This window comes from Cygnus atratus, chromosome 1 (genome assembly GCF_013377495.2).
Source record: "Cygnus atratus isolate AKBS03 ecotype Queensland, Australia chromosome 1, CAtr_DNAZoo_HiC_assembly, whole genome shotgun sequence".
NCBI lineage: Eukaryota > Metazoa > Chordata > Aves > Anseriformes > Anatidae > Cygnus > Cygnus atratus.
In genome coordinates, this window is record NC_066362.1 from 121,019,314 (window position 1) to 121,036,555 (window position 17,242).

The 17,242-nt window shown below is 35.5% G+C and overlaps 1 protein-coding gene across 1 annotated transcript in view; it reads left to right on the forward strand.

Moving 5' to 3' along the window:
• The window catches only part of DMD (dystrophin), a 1,075,555-nt gene that overhangs the window by 327,044 nt on the left and 731,269 nt on the right, over positions 1–17,242 (forward strand). The window contains 2 exon segments of the mRNA XM_035542302.2: positions 5,550–5,673; positions 12,926–13,013. Coding sequence (XP_035398195.1) covers positions 5,550–5,673; positions 12,926–13,013 — 212 coding nt within the window.

Genomic DNA, 17,242 nt, shown 5'->3' on the forward strand with positions numbered 1-17,242 from the left:
TAAATAATAGGAAAAAAAATATCAATTGGAACAAATAAGCATTGAATTAGTAGATAAGAACCAAGACTACTTTATCAACTAAAGGCTCATCAGTTGCAAATATAGAGGATGAAAAATAATTGCAGAATAATTCTGCTAATGGGTATGGTGTATTTCAAAGCTGTTCTTTGACATGTTCTAGGCAACCCAGAGCTATGAGCTGAAGAACACTGCTGATGAGCTGGGCATTTCAGTCCAGCCATGGAAATGCAGTTATTCAGTAATGTAGTTCTTTAATCAGAGTTGTACCATTCCCTACCAGCTCAATATGTTGACAAATGGTCTTATGTCTGCCCAGGATACACAATGCTGACATGCCCAGCATGGTTTTGTTTTGGTGGGGTGGTAAAGTAAATTGTGAGGCAGTTTATATCTATTGAAAGAATCAAAGAAGAGCAAGTCTTGAGGGTAAACTACCTTAGCACAAGTTTTCTCATCTACCCCAAAGCACTGCAGATAAATAGCAATAAAATGAAAACTTACTGCAATCAAAAATTGACATTTTAAGCTTCTTAGCATTAGTAGAGCCTCTGGACAATATTGGGCAGAACTAACCTATTTTGCCATAAACACAAAACATAATATAAATCCCTTATTTACTAGCCATACTGTAAGACAGAGAAAAGCATGTGGTCTCTTCCAGTGGGACACAGCCTGCTCCCATTCCAACGCCCTTTGCTTCCACATGGTAGATCACAGCTTCCCAGCAGAAAGGGCAAAGCACACACACTTTCCCAAATGCAGCTAGTGAAGCTCTGTTCCCAGAAATGGTGGAAGGGATGTGAGACTGTTGTGCACATCTGGAAGTAAGAAGCTGAGACCAGGACTGAACATGCCAGGGAGCCCACACCTACTGGCTGAGGCAACGCACTACACCCAGCCCCGCCGTGTGTGTGTGCCAAGCAGCAGGTTTCCCCGATGGCATAGGCTTTCCTACAGAGGCTGTCTCCTTGGCCTCAGGCTGCCAGGGAAGGGAGCCACCCGCCTCAGATGGCCTCAGGCCACTTCTGGAATATTCCTCATGGCTGCCCTGTGTCCACAGTCCCCACACTGGTGCTGGCCCCAGCGGCCTACACTCGCCTCACTGGGGGCCCTGTGGCCACCCCGCAGCCAGGCTGCCTGGCCCAGCCAGCGGGGAGACCCCACAGGAGCACTGAGCACTCTGGGTGCATGGACAGCCTTGGCCCCACACTCATGGTACCTGAGACACCTTCATACCCAAGCCCTGATAGAACCACAGGAATCCTTTATAGGGTATAGAGCGCAGGTGGAAGGTTTATAGTCAGCCAGCCCTTTTATTATTATATATATTTTAAAAAATGTATTTGTTTTTACTTTGAAATATAAACAACTGATCCCTAATCCTTCATGTTATTTAGTAGTTTCAAAAGGCACTAGATTAGATACAGGGCTTGTAGGTATACCCTGCTAGGTATTTGGGCTAGGAAATCCATGTACAGAAATGGAAAATCTTAATGTAACTAAGTTCTGAAATGCCCTAGAGGTGAGTTTATTCTGTGTCTAACAGAAAAAAGATGGGAAAGCCAGAACAAGGAGTCTTTTTTGAACAAATCTTTTGTACGTGTGATCTAGGCGAAAGACTTTTGAATGGGAATCTGCAGTAGGCCCATGGTTTAGCTTGATGAAGAAAATGAGTTGCTTTAACCAATTTGTGGGGTTGTGAGAGGGCTGTGAGGGCAGTACAAGATAGCATCTCTGTTGTAGAAAAGCAGAAAGACAGACTAATTGGAAAACTAAACATGAGCACTCCGTAAATAATTTTAGAGGCACTAAATCCTCCACTGCAGATAGAATTTTTAGGTGGGGAGCAAGATAACATGCACTTTAAAGCAACGTAGTTATTCAGAATGATTGTATCAAGTGATTTGGTTTTAGTCTCTTCCATGGATTTAATTTACAAATTCTACATGCACTCAACTTTATTGGGTCAGAAAGGTAACATTTCATTACTTCTTTTTTTTTTTTTAAATGTCAAATATATTGTTGTACTTACAAGATTCAAAGACTATATTGATCCTTTTATATCAATCTAGAGTTAATATACTTTGAAACTCAAACCACTCAGAAATAAAACGTGCAGTCATTATAGCACGATGATTAAAAGCCATATTCTGCCTGCATTTCCTGTTTGTTTTTGTTGTTGTTGTTGTTTTTAAAAGCTAGATATGAGAGAGAGATTTTTTTTCAAGGTTATTGAAAAGTGCAGTGTGCTTTTAAACTATGTTAAGGATATTTATGTGCATTGGTTGGACTAGGTGATATAGGTTGGACTAGGTGATCTTGGAGGTGTCTTCCAACCTAAATGATTCTGTGATTCTGTGCTGCAAAAAGCTACCTTGAATTAACTTTCATCTCTTTTAAAGTCCCCATCCCTCACCCTGGTTTCCGTTTATAGCCTTTTTTGGGGCAGGAGGCTTTGTTTGTGGAGTTATATTTACATAAACAGAAGAAACTACAACTGGAAGAGCAATCTGTAATGTCAGATCCGTTCTGTCCAGATGCTGTCTGCTGTGGCTAGTACCACCAGCTGATGAATGAATCTCTCGGCCATGTAATGTGTTCCTGATTACTTTGTTGTACTATCAGAATTCTCCCAATAGTTCAGCTCCTCTTCTAGATTACACTTTCAGGGGTGGCCATTGCAGAAGCAGGGGCTAAGTCCTTCTGTTAAAGACAAGACAAAATTCTCACTGGTAAACATTTTGCTCTGTCACTTTCTATACTATACCGGGCTAGTAGCACACTATTCTTCAGCAAGCTTGCCTTACTGGTCCTACTTAACTGGAACCACAGAACAGAATGAACACCAGAAGTAATGCAGTTTTACCTGCAGCCAGGAGAATTTAGTACTGAGTAATTCATAATTTTGTCTTTATTTTTATCCTGTATCTGATGTTCTGTGTTCCTCTGCAGTTACAGCTGGTTCATGCCGGTGCTATAGAACAGCCTAATTGCCACAATAGCTGACAGTGGCTAGAGACCTGTCCTCACCTATCAATTTAAGTGAGGTGAAAGAAGTGGCCATTGCATCTCTTGTGTTCCTTGCCTGTATAGTTGGTGACTTCAAGGAGCAAGGAATGGAGTGCATGTTGGCAGTAGGGAATGACAACCCTTTTAGTAAACTGGGCTGCTAATTCTTGTGGGGTGGTGTTTGTACACTGCTGACTGGGTTTCAAAAAACAGAGGAGGAGAGGGTCGTGGTCCCATCTAGTCTGAATACCTGTAAGTCCCTGATGGAATTCTCTATTGACCCTTAGGGCAGGTTCTGTTGTTTCTCATTGTTGCTGACAGGCCCTGAACCAGATACTTATGTGAAATGCAGGACTGTATAGAGTTACTACTTAGTCTTTGCAAAAGTATATGCTGTATTTGGGGACTTCCCTGTATCTCAGCAATATTCAAGTGATATTACAGCCTTTAGTCAGCTAAATTACAGCAGTTGCCCTAATATATCCCTTACTGAGGACTTCAGGAGCTCCATTTTGTGCTAGAGACTTCAGCCTTCTTCACATCACTGATCATTGAGCAGAGCTATTGTCAGTCTTCATTAGATATTGAATATAAGTTATTTGTATCTAGAAGCATATTAGGAAGAGCTATGAAATTGTTAGTTTTTATCTTGTAATCCAGTCCATTAGCTTTAAAATTGGGTGTTCTCCATTTTCAGATCTATTGAACAGTGCTTACTCACAGTCACAAAAACATGTTTTCATCACTCTCCTGTGGAAATCAGTGTGATTAGATATACAGTTAGTGCTTGCAATTTGTTGAATAAACGGTATTCCAGTTTTATGTGGGAATACTGTCTTTCATAGTTTTGTTGTCTCCTAGTCATAAAATTTCATGAGAGCATTTATTAAATATACAGCTATTATATGCAGAACAAATGATAACATCATATTTCAGGAATAATAGTTGATCTAATGTTGCATAGTCTCAGAGATAAAGCTCAGGCAGGAAGCTCTTCACTGGCAATGCCATTTGATTTAGGGAATTATAGCCTGATACTGGCACAGAGATTCTCTAAGCCACCTGAGAAATGTTCTTATGTCTTCTACTTCTGAATTTATAGTTCTGTATAAAATGAAGATTTCTGCACCTTCCATTGCCTCACAATCATATTTTTTCCTCCTTTAATGATAATGCAAATACTATTATTAGGAATTGTTTTATCAGCATTATTCCTAAGAGTTTTTAATTTTAATTTAGACTGTTGGGCTGGGATTAGGGAAGTGTGTGATTCTTTCTTCTGCTTTCGTTATTTATTACTCGGTTGTTCACACCTTATTGTTAAATAGACTCATAAAGATCACAGTGGAGAACATGGAATTCGTTCTTGTACTAAGTTTTCATTTCTATATATGTAGATTTCTGTAGCACTAGATTTTACCTTGGAGCCCTTTTCTTTTTCTTTTTATATATATGAAAGTTTATATTTCTGTAAAATAATTAATTTCTCCAAAGACATAAATGTCATCCAAGTTCTTGGTTTAGTAGGTTTTTTTAATTATTATTATTATTATATAAGTTACTCCATCTATATTTACAAAACAAAGTGAAAGATACAGCTGATTTTATTCTAGGTCCTTCTAGGTCCTCAGATATAAATATAAAATCACATGGTGCAATAAAGAAATGCAGTCAAGATTACAGTTTATCTCAGCTGAGAAAAAACATCTCAAGCTTCTTGCTTTAAAAAACTAGGCTAAATACTGAATGAACTTGGTTTGATTTTTCTAGAAAACAGCAATTTAAATGTCTGCGTATGATAACCTTCATTTTGAACTGCTACCTTCTGAGTAGGTAACTACAATTAAGATCACTTTTGAAGGAGTTCATGAAAGAATCCAGGCTTTAATAAAAAGGACTGTACAGTAAAAAGTAATTTAAAAGTATATGCAGAGAGATGGGTATCTTCATTTTTCATTTCTGAATTTCTAGCTGTAGAAATATTATAATCTAATATTGATTAGTAATTACATTCTACAACAAATTTGAGTCACTCAGAAGAGGGCTCTGTCTAATGGACAAATTTCCTGCTTTGAATATCCTTCATAATAGAGTCAGCACAAGCTAGCTCAGAGATTGTTCAAGTATGAAGACTGCTTTTTGTGAGCCAGATATGCCTCACATCCTCAGCTGAGCTAACAGTACTTGTGATACACTTTATTCAGCTGTGAGAGTCACTTGTTTTGTGTCTTCCAAAAACATCAGCTTGAAAAACTGGAATCCTTATTGTGAGAACTGTTGCATCTGTTCAACTGTCAAATCAGTGTCTTAAAAATAAAAAGTATTTTTAAGTTTTCAAATCTTAAAATGAATAGTTTTATGAGGTATCTACTGAAATGAAGGTTTTAAACTGCATTTTTTCAAGAGTAATTGATGCTTATTCCTTTGTTTAAACAATTATTTAAACATTTTTACTGATAATGTTATTTTCAGAAACTTTGTGGGAAGCAGATGTCTTACTGCACTTCTCTGTATCTTAGGTTTGACTCGGATACAACAGAACTCCATAGCTGGATGACCCGCTCGGAAGCAGTACTTCAGAGTCCTGAGTTTGCAATATATCGAAAAGAGGGAAATCTCTCAGATCTCAGAGAAAGAGTCAATGTAGGAGAAAGTACTAATATATATGTTTGTTAGTTTGTATTGGCTTGCCAAATTGCTTTCAAAGTCCAAGTTTAAATGGGTTCAAATGTAAACTGACAAGCGTTGATTGACCATATGCACAAGAGCAAATTAGACGTGTTCAGTATTTTTGTACGTTTCAGATTTTGGCACCAAAAGCGATGCACAGAGATCTCTGAACCCAGAGATATTTTTTATTCATACATACCCATATTTAATTAAGGTATTCTAGATTCATGAAAGTCTTTGGTAAAGTTGAATCTAAGTCTATAAATTACTTTTTAAGTATGCACTATAATTCTATACTAATGGCTTAATTTGACATTATACATTCACAAATTGAAGGATGGGAAGTGTCATATTTTGGTGTATATTAGAGTAAATCTGCATCTAATTCATCCTACAGTGCTGTAAAATATATCTGAAAATACAGTCTCCACATAAATTATTTTAATCTGTTTTTTGTACCATGGCTGAACTGAAAATGGTTCTTTCTACTTTTTGCAAAATTATTCTGCACTGCTTAAGAAGTAGCTGTGTTTGTGCATGTTTCGCACACTCTGAATTTGGCCTTTGAAAACTATTAAAAATTGCCTTCAGTATTTAGTATTTGGAGCTAGTTGCAAAAACCTTGCCTTTTCTGAGTAAGAGAAAGGGGAATTCTTTTTATAATAAGCTATTATGCTTATAGTATAATAGCATATCATGGGACCTCATTAAAAATAAGGTGATATGGACTCCTAAAACACAAACAGATGGAACAAATTTACTGAACTGAAGTTAGTTTTGCTGCTGTTTTTTCTTACTGTCTGCTTTTCCATCATAAATTAGCAATGACTGAGTGATACTGAATTTTGTGATTGTAAATATACATTTAGATATTTCTGTTAAATAACAGTTTTGTTGCAATAATTTTTTTATTAATGTTGTCATAACGTTACTGCTAGTAAGTATCCATTAGAGTGTAATATACTGAATTTAGTTTACGGCACTACTTCATGTTATGTAAATGTACATAAATATATATATGGAAATATGCAAACTGGATCAAACATACAGAGAAGATTTGATGGATTCAAATGCTTCCATAGCAGGATAATAGGATTCATCTCATACATAAACAGATATATAGGTAATTTGCTGAGTGCTTCCATCTTCATGGTAGGTAAAATTAAAAAAGAAAAGAAAAAAATGCTCCCGTCTCCCCTTCATCTATTCCCATTTTGAGGAACAATTTCAAGGATGGCAAATCAGCTCCTGTTTTGACCTATTGTGTTGAATATCTGCAATGTCAGGTTTCCCTAAGCAATAAGATGCTTCACCTCATATTGTCACTTTCTAAGACTTTGTAAAACCATTAAAGGACTCAGGTGCTATGGTTCACCTTCCCCCTTCTTTCCTTTCTTTGCTCCCGAGGAGGTGGTGATCTGTGTCGCTGCAAGTAAGGGGTAGAGGTAGGTGAACTACAGATCCTCCTCTGGTCCCATCTGGATTTCTCAGCAGCGCTTGCCTTGCCTTTGTTGGTGCTGAGGAAGAACATTGGGTTTGGGAAGCCACTGCTTACAGCATTTATACAGATCTCATGTAGGTCAGTGAAAACATATGTAATACGTTTATGTAATATGAGGGAAAAGCAGTGTGAAGTTTGATCTGTGCATGGGCATTGGAAGTTTGAAATCAGGGCACTGGAGATGGCAGGAGGTATTTCAGATGTTTCTGTAACCTCCTCAGAAATGAAATAATTGGATGGTTAAGGAACCAATTTCCAACTTTTTTTTAATGAAAAGTGCTGAGCAATAGAATTTAATTTGTATCATGGGGAGTCTAAGACAAACCAGCAGCTCTAAATAAAAATATGAGAAATTAACTTATATCCCTCATTAGCATTGTAAATATTTTTAAAGACCAAGACTGACTTTGATTTCATATAGTATCACTGCTTTTAAAATAAACGTTTTATTGAGAAGATCAAGTTACATGTAGAAGTTTCAAGCTTTTTTTAAGGGAAAAAACATTTGGATGGCATTTTAATTTGATAGAGAAAACTCTGTAGGATTGACGAGTAATACCTGGATTCTTTGTGGAACAGTTCCCAGTTCATGCAAATTTTTCTGCATACTTTCCAAGAAGAAAAAAAAAAAGGGGGGAGAGGGTGTTTAAAGTGCCAGGTTTTAAAATGTGTCCTGGCCTGGGTTCTATCTCCTCATATTAAACTAATAGCCAAAGCAGGAAGTATTATCCAGTTCATTGATTTGCACACAGTATTGTTGTTACTTGTTATCTCTTTTCGTTTCTATTTCCCTCACAATGAGGCTCAAATCAATGAAAAATAAGATAGTGTTTTTTATTGGACTGTAATTTCCAGTAAGGCTGTAGAAAGCATTTAATAAAAGATAAAATATCAAAAGTAAAAATATATGTTAGTGATAATTGTAAAAGATTGTATTTTACTGATATACACAGTCATACCCCAACATTGTACTTGCATATGCATGATACCCTGCACACATGCACACAGAAGTATCATCTTGCACTTAGTGGCTATCGTTTAGTTTCCTCCCATTGCAGATTGGTGTAGCATAGGACAACTATGCTTGACTGATGTCAGACTTACCATTTGTTGTCAACTGTGGTAGCCACTCAGTCTCATAGCCTTTTCTTAATGACTTTCCTTTCTACTGTTTTTTGAAGACAGGTTATTAATTGGATGGTTATTTTGTTGTTGTTATTGTCGAAGCATCTTAGTCCTACTCATCATTTTTCTTGGAGTCACTTTCATATGACATAGTGGAAGTACATCTGTTGTATGGTGGAGGGACCCAGACTTCAGAAAGGACAGCCACAAGGGAAGCTCTTTTGCCATCATTGATGATTCACCAAGTTCAAAAGCCTGCTTCCATCCCAGTTCAGAGAAGGCCTCGGGGAGACGGAGCCAAGAGCAGGCTGTATGAAACATACTGTGTTTGCTAAGTCATCTGCTGTTCAGATACTGGCAGGAAATTAGCCTTTAGCAGATGTGTTACATAGATTGAATATATTAGAGATGCACAGGAAGTCCATTCTTGTGTCTGTGGAGGACCAAAAATACGTATCATCCTTCCCAGCTACAAGAGAAAGGTACTTGCCTTAACTGGCCAGACTTGACACCATTATTGTGGAAATTTGTAGGACAGCAATATTACTCCTAAATAACGAAGACATTCAAACATTAATGCCACAACTATCTTTACACTGCATCACACTGTTAACATTTTCAAGTTAATGCGTGTATTTTACTGAAAACAGGCCTAACAATGACTCAGGCTTTTTGTTTGTTTCTCTTAAACCATAATAAACCTTCATTGTTTCAAGTTCAAATATATGAAGGTTCAGGTACAACAAGTTAAAAATTGCTAGATAGAAAATCTTGCTTGGTAAGAAGTCAAACTTGACTTTGCACATCAGTTAATTGAGAACAAAACTCCCTGAAAGTAGTTTTGGTTAGACAAGAAGCAGCACTGTGAAATTCAAGATCGAAGGTAAATATCTGAGAAACTGATGTAAGGGAAAATGTCAGATACCCTGGGCAATTATATTTGTTCTTCTGGGATTCTCAAATGCCCAGTTCTCACTTCATTTTCTTTTAGTGACTTTCTTCAGACATGCTTAGTGGGGCCTGGATATTTGAAAGCTGAATCACTGTCAGAGTCAGCGATGATAATGTTACAATCTTCTGCTCACATGGGTAGATGACCAGAGTTACAAGAGATCAGGGAATAGTACTAGTGTACATCCATTTACAGAGCTCACAAAATAAGATTTTGATTTGATATGAATAACATCTGAATTCATTGGAATGTCAGTGTTTTCAATGTTAGGGAGTCATTAACTGCCAAGTAAAATCTTAGGGTCAAATAAAACTCTCAGAATGTTGTGAAAATCACCTCTTCATGTTCAGCTAGCATTTAGCTAAAGATGCATTTTTAGTGTTATTAAATAAGCTAAAACTAAGCCACTATACATCTTTATTGCTGGTTACAAAATATTCCTCAAAGAGAATTTATCCCCTATTAGATGAAAGCCTGTCTTCTTATATTTCTGCATTTTTTCTGAATAAAAATAAAAGAATAATACAGGAAACAAAAATATAAAAAGAAAAAAAATACTTTTCTGGAAAAAATGTAAAATTATTTTGCAGCTACCACAAGGTTTCATCAGAAGAAGTGTTGTCAGCAATGTACAGAACCTAAAAGTTTCAAAATTTCGCAAAACTCTTCAAACTTATCCCAGCCTACTTCTATCATTAATGAACCTGAATGGAGAATATTGTCCCTTTCAGTAAAGGAAGCAATGACAAAACACTCAAAAGGATAAATGAGAGGTGTTTATGGGACTACTGCTCTGTTTATTTCTTGGCACTTTGCATTTGCTCATGGAAATCGTTCCTCTGAGGAACTTAAAAATGTAAGATACAGTTTGTGGGTTCAGCAGACAACTGTGCCATGTAGAGAGTAAGAGCAGGACTACATTAGTGCTATTAAGCAAGCAGGGTAAATTTCCAACTTTCTCCCCAAATCAGGTAAATTGTCCCATACTTTCTGTTTGTACAAGGACCAAGAGGACAGCCTTTTCTCCTTTGACTGGCATGATGTTTTCTGTGTGTAAATGTGTGTCTTTCTGTATCTACTGTTAGCCCTTCATTTTTATGATATATGCTAATTACATTTAAAAAAAACAAAGTGGAGAAAAGCAGTTGACAGTGTTTGATATGTGCCAATTTTTCATATTTACTTTTAAATGCTTTACATATAGTGTTTATATTTTCTATCAGTACCTGGAAACATTGATCTTTTGGGAGAGAGGCAGACATTTCTCCACATTTTTCTGGACACCAAAGGGTTCACTGCCATAGACTTCAATGTCAAATCATTTTTATATTTTAAAAAGCTATTTTAAGTGTATTTCAGATTTTTTATGATTCATTTGGGTTCACTACAGTTGCGGTTATGATAATTGCACATCTGGCATTACAGATGGAGCAAGATTATTTTCAGTATACTTTAGTGTTTTTATGATTCTTCTGAGTTTCCTGTAGTTAGACTCATGCTAATTATACCTGGCATTATAGACAGAGTAGTATTAATTAAGATTCTATAGTCTTGAAACTTTGCAGAGAATTAATAGAATAGAGTATTTTGAAAATATTTAAATTGTGCAGCAGAATGGTACAAGATTTTGTTGACCTACGGAAACTACAAATAATTAATACAGTCATCTGCAGTTTATTGGGATTTAACTTTGTTAATTTGCGGTGATAATTTATCAGTATGGAAAACATGTTTATCAATTTCAAAATATTTCCATCCTTAATTCTTTCCCAAATATCCTTTCTATATATTTTATCTATACAAAATTTTATCATCAAAAGTGTTAGAAGCTTCGACATATTGTTAGAATGTCTGCTGTTCAGTCATTCCTGTATGCACAAATGAATGGCAGCTGTAAGTAGATGGCAGATGTGTGAATTTAACTAAAAAATCTCACTTTTTAGTATCTCCAGGGAGCTTTTTCAATTGATTCTTTTATTTGTGCTTTTTGTAGAAATGTCTTCCTCCTTCCTTAATAATCTATCAATGTTTCAGAGTTTTCTGTTAGGCAAAATAAAGTTCAGCCCTTAAAATCCTAGCGTTTATTTTCATTGGAAGTTATTATAATTTAGTGTGCACGCTACCGAAGCAGGTTAAATTTTAAATAAGTAAAGCCTCACAATTTCAAATCTTTTGGCATTGCTTGATTTTCATAAGCTTTTTATTGAATAAATCACGTATCTTCCCTACTACAAAGTACAGAAATTTAACCTGAAGATGTTTTAAGCATCATACTTTAAAAGCTATTTTGAGAGTTTATTGAGAAGTACTTACATTACTTCCTCCTAGGCATAGCAATCTATATAATAAATAAGATTTTCGAATGTGAGTGTTTAACATTATTCTAATAAATGCATTAGTAGACACCTAGATGAGGTTTCTTTCCAGTTGTAATGAACTTTTTCACCTTGAGAGTCAAGTCATAGAGAATGTGTCTTTGCTGTGGAAATAAAGAAGGGGATCAGTAAGCCTAGTGTGGTCAGTCAGACTGAAGAGCCACAGCCAGGACTGTGTCGCCATCCTATACATGTTACCTAGGATTTGTGTGGCATGTCCTTTTGTATGTGCTGTGATAAACTGAGGGACTCGAAATTAGGGCAAAACATGTTGGTTAGGGTCTCTGAGAGTTATGTATAATCTGTTTTATTGTGGGTATCAAACGGTGACCCTATGCTTCTCCTGAACTAAACAAGGAATTTTAGAGCTGGCTTAGAGCTTCTAAATTATAGCTAACTAGATGACTAAATTAGTCTAAAGTCAAAGATGTGACTTGATGTTGTTAATTATGAGACAACACTGAGGGGCTGTTAGATCTAAAATAATTGTATTTTCCATCTATGTTATACCATCTCAAAAGAAATTAGAAACTTCAATTCCTGTATCCTGAAACTTTATCAGGTAGCCTGCACCTGCTGTCACTAGCTAGCGTGAGCACACCTGAATGTGGGTGAGAAATTTTTGAATATGGAAAGGTCAATGAGAGTATTAGGCACAAAACATAAGTGAAAGCCTGTGTTAATTCTGCAGTTTACTCTACTCTTACCTAGTGGCTCGTATATGGACTTCTACTATATATGCTTACATATATGTTAGATACGTTAATATGCATTTATGGTTGTTTTTTTTGCCAACAAAAGACTAAAATAAGGAATAAGATGGTATTGGTGTTCAGTACTGTGGTATGCCATGAAACACTGTCGTTTAGTTAGCATGCTCAATTCTTACTGTTATAAATAGGAGCCACATGAGAAAAGAGCAAATCTTCTATTCCTCCACAAGGAATTTCTGTTGAACATATATTATTATTCTGAAATATTGGGCTTTGAATAGCTCTTAATTTGTCTGTCTTTTATTTGTCTGTAAAATAGTGATGTGTATCATTTGTCAGCTCTGTTGTGTTCTGGTTCTCAGTTTATGTATCTGACTTTATGACTGACTTCTTTCCTGATCATATGTGATACTTTGTGGTTTCATTGCAAACTGGGAGGCTGGCAGGGAAATGTGGCAGATTAAATGGTCTCAAGAAATCAGAAGTCATCCCTGAGATTAATTACTTTCTTCTTCAAAATTCCTCTTTTGAAATACTCACCTTTCCTGTCATGCTGCAGGCCATCCAGCAAGAAAAGCCTGAGAAGTACAGAAAGCTGCAAGATGCCAGCAGATCAGCTGAGGCCCTGGTGGAACAGATGGTGAATGGTAATTACATGGGAGTTGATTTAGATAATCTTCTTAGGGATTTGATAAACGCACAGGTTTATATTTATCACAAGAATTATATTAGCAAATACTGTCTAAATGGAACAGTAAAGTAAATTGCATTATATTTCTTTTATTATTTCTGAATGTTAAATCTGTTAATTAGTAAAAACAGAATCTTAGAACTTCAGTATATTGAAAATAAATGTGTGTAAAATGAACTGTATATTAATAATCTGGTCTGCATAGGGACTAAAGTTGTAATCTTGTTTTCTGAGTATGCTAAGCTTTTGAAGGTACATTCATTCATCAGTTAGAAAACTGACAGCATTACTCTGAACAGTTTGAAAGAAGTGTTTTCTGACTTTTCTTATAAAACGCTGTATATTTTATTATATACATTGCTGTAATGTTCTGTATTATAGACAATATACAATTTTATTGGGTTTTGGAAGAGATTTTTTTTGGCATTTGGCAATTCAAAGATAATAAATATCAAAGCTTATAAAAATCTTTGAAAAGAAAATTAGTTGCAAGGTTTTTTTATTTTTACCATTGAATGTTCAAAAAAAATATTATTCTATTATTTCATTTTTTGAACCTCTGAGTATTTTTAAAGGAAAAATAGAAAACCCAACAAAGATAGATGAAAGTAAAGTTGTATGTCATGTCATTGTCCTTGATGTTAAAGAATTTATAATTTTGCAATAAAATATTAAACATGGGCACTATCTGTCATACTGATAGGCTTACCAAAAATACGGTTGTTGAATGCACTGCGCTTCAGAACATGTATTTTACATTAAATTGTTGTAATAAAGAATCAAGAATTTAATAAGAATTTATTTGCTAGGACTGAAATGGTAAGCAAAGTAAATTTGATGGAATCCTAAGATTATCTTGCTTAAGTATGGAGTTGTAATACTTTATAAAAGTGGGAATCCTTGCATTCTGGGCATATTTAATTACAATTACTGTAACAACTGTTGCAAGGGTTCCCGTCTCAGGCTCAGTGAATAATCTGAAGGAAGGGAGTCTGGTCTGCAAGTCTAGTATGCACCCTCTCTTGCACCCTCTTTTAAATCCTATGGCTGTTTTCCATGGCTGATCATTAAAAAAAAAAAAAAAAAAAAAAAAAAACTGTCTTTTTTGACATGATTTCTGCCAGGGAGAATGGGCTGTACAGGATTTATTTCTTTGGCCATTTGCAGACTCGCACCTCAGGAATTCCAGCTTCAGCTTCATTAGATTAAGTATCTTAAATAGTCATGTTCTCAAGGTTCTCTTTTTTCTCCTTCAGTCCATGGGTTTATGTTTATTCACAGCTTATTGGTGTTGTGATCTCAACTGTGGATAGCTGTGCATATAATTATTTCTAGCATCTCACAAATCTCTTTCAGAAAGCATGTCTTCAAGTTAGGATGTAAGTATGGGGTAGTCTAGGTAAGCCAGCATGATTTTATCTGTTTCCTGACAATTGCTTTGAACTCTGTATCATGCCATACGTCATAGTAGCCTTGGTAGCAAGAATATTCTAGCAAAGGTGACAGGTTAGGTGTCTGTATGAATGAAGATCCTTTTTTTGTGGTGATTTTAGGGGAGAAACAATTCCTTTGAAAAGAGATACAGTTCCTCTGGCCTAAATTGTTTACGGGACTATCAGCTACTCCACTACTGCAAACGCAATTTGAAGGATAGTATTTTGAAATGGTTAAATAATGCAGTGATCACCACCAGGTGAGAGCACCAGAGAGTGGAATTAATTAACATTACTTGGGAAGAACTGTAAAATGATTTTTAAAAAGAATTTTGTAAATGGCATACATTGCTAGGTGTTCGAAATTATGTGTTGAGCACAGAGGAAGTTAACCACAGAGTTCAGCCTTGGTACTTCTACAAACACCACATTTTCTATTTGTCTTTCCATCCAAATCATTATGCTCAAATGAATTTGCAATTAGATTATCTGTAAAATGATACTGAACTGAAGGTATGTAAAAAAGTAGCTCAATATTAAACCTGCATCTTAAACTGTAATAACTTAAGGGGCTTTATATTTTACACAGTGATTCAACTAAGTTTCTCTAGTCTATGTGTGGCTTGTCAAAATTTGTTTGGGACATAGAGTCTTCATCTCTTATTATTTTTCTGTTGATTTCTTTGTTCATTATGAATAAGAGGAAAGATTATATCACAGGAGAGTTTTGTTGCAGAATCTCCAAAATAAGGTTTGACAGAGCAGACTGACTATACCTACATACCTGCCTCTTCTAATTCTGGAACTCTTTTCCACAACATAGGAAAAAAGTGGAATTAAAAGTACCTCTTTGGATTAATGGGAGACACATAGTTTAGCATTTGGTGGAGGGAACATGTACTCTGTTATCTTAAATGAAGAACCTTTTTAATTTTTCACAATTATAATTTACAAACCTCACATGGTAGTGCCACCTATCATTATTCTGTGTGGTGCTTTCTTTAGGGAAATCATTCAGTGATGTAGCTGATGGTTGTCATGCATATTACAGTATTACAGTGTAATCTCTAATTAAAAGACCACCCAAGGCAAACAGATTTAAGATGAAGATAATTTGTAAAGGCAACTGATAACAATTTAACTACATTGCTAATTTTTATTTATTATATGTCAACTAGATCTGGAATAAAAATGATTAGAGTCCTAAAGAAGATTCCAGTTGTACTAACACTGTATTTTGGCTTTGCTTATATGTAAGGTGTGCTTTCTCTTTGCTCTTAAAAAAAAAAAAAAAAAAGTTTCTGAATGTTGCAGATGAGGAGTATGAAAACATGAAGTGATCTGTTGGATTGTAAGAGAGAAATTCACAATGGTGGTGAATTTCATTGCTAAATATAATAAAATAGATTTATTTTCTTGCTTTTTATTGTTTATTGTGGTAGGAGGGGGAATAAGTAAAAAAGCAGGATTCAAATTCCGGAGAGAATCGGGTTTATTTATTTAGGGTCTCATTTATTTGTTTTGTAGTACCGAGGAAAATAATCTGAGGAAGTGTATTTATATAGAGCAGCATTCCTGCCTTATGCTTTCAGCCATTGTCAGCAAAAGTATTCTGAGCAGAAGGAACTTTGATTTCACACAGTGCATCTACTCTTAAGTTTGTAAGCAGTGTGTCTGTAGGTTAGTACCATTTGAAGGACTTTTCCTACCACAGAAAAATCACTGTTGCCTTACCCTTACCCAGTCACCCATCTTCTACATGGTCTGTACTCTCCCTCTCCTTGCCCATGCTGTTAAGAAGCTTGATGATTACAGTCAATGAAAACTTGTATCTACTGTTTTCCGTTTTAGGAAAAAAAAATAAATCTGTTATTGTACTCTAAAATGCTATTTCTAAAATAGAATAACAAATTCTCTGATGGATGAGGGAAACAGTTTAGCATTTTGAGGAGCACTCTTGACTATTGTAGTGTCTTAGAATAAAATAGGGCATTGAGATGAATACTGAGAATTTTGATAGGCAACTTTAAAATGAATACAAATGAATTTGTTGTGATAAACACATATTGGTAAGGTACCACAGATTGAAGAAAGACACGTATTTCTTGTTTCATTGTGAGTTACCATTTCACATATGCTCATGAGTCAAAAGTTATAAAACACAGATAATATTACATTATTCTATCACAGATCCATAGCAAATGTTACATACACCTTAAGATATGCTCTATACTAAGTGGTAATTCCAAACTACTTGTATGTAAGGTGTTGCACAATTAAAAATACTCAGGCACAATTTGTTTTGCACAGTACACATGGTAATAAAATATCTGTTTCCTCTAGATACGGTATATTTATTCACTGATTATATCAGCTCTTAGATTATGAAACATAAAAATATTACGAGCCATTATTCCCAAAATAATAGTGTTTTACCAGTGTGTTCCTTCTCCTGATTATCAATTTTTGTTATATCTTGTTGCCATAAGTGAAACAGAATGAGGGTATTCGTGTTACCATCATGAATGAAGGCTGATGGTTGCTAAAGTTGGTAAAGATAATGAAGAAATCAGTACTTCAGTACAAGTAATGGCCATTTTCTCCATCCTTCTGAAAATGTTATTCTGACATTTGATAGATAACATTGTGTTGCCTGAGCTGTCTGTGAATTTAGAGAGTTTTAAAAGAGCATCCCATGGAGATTTCAGATGGCTCTTCACTTCAGCATTATTATGCTGTCTAATGGAGGTGT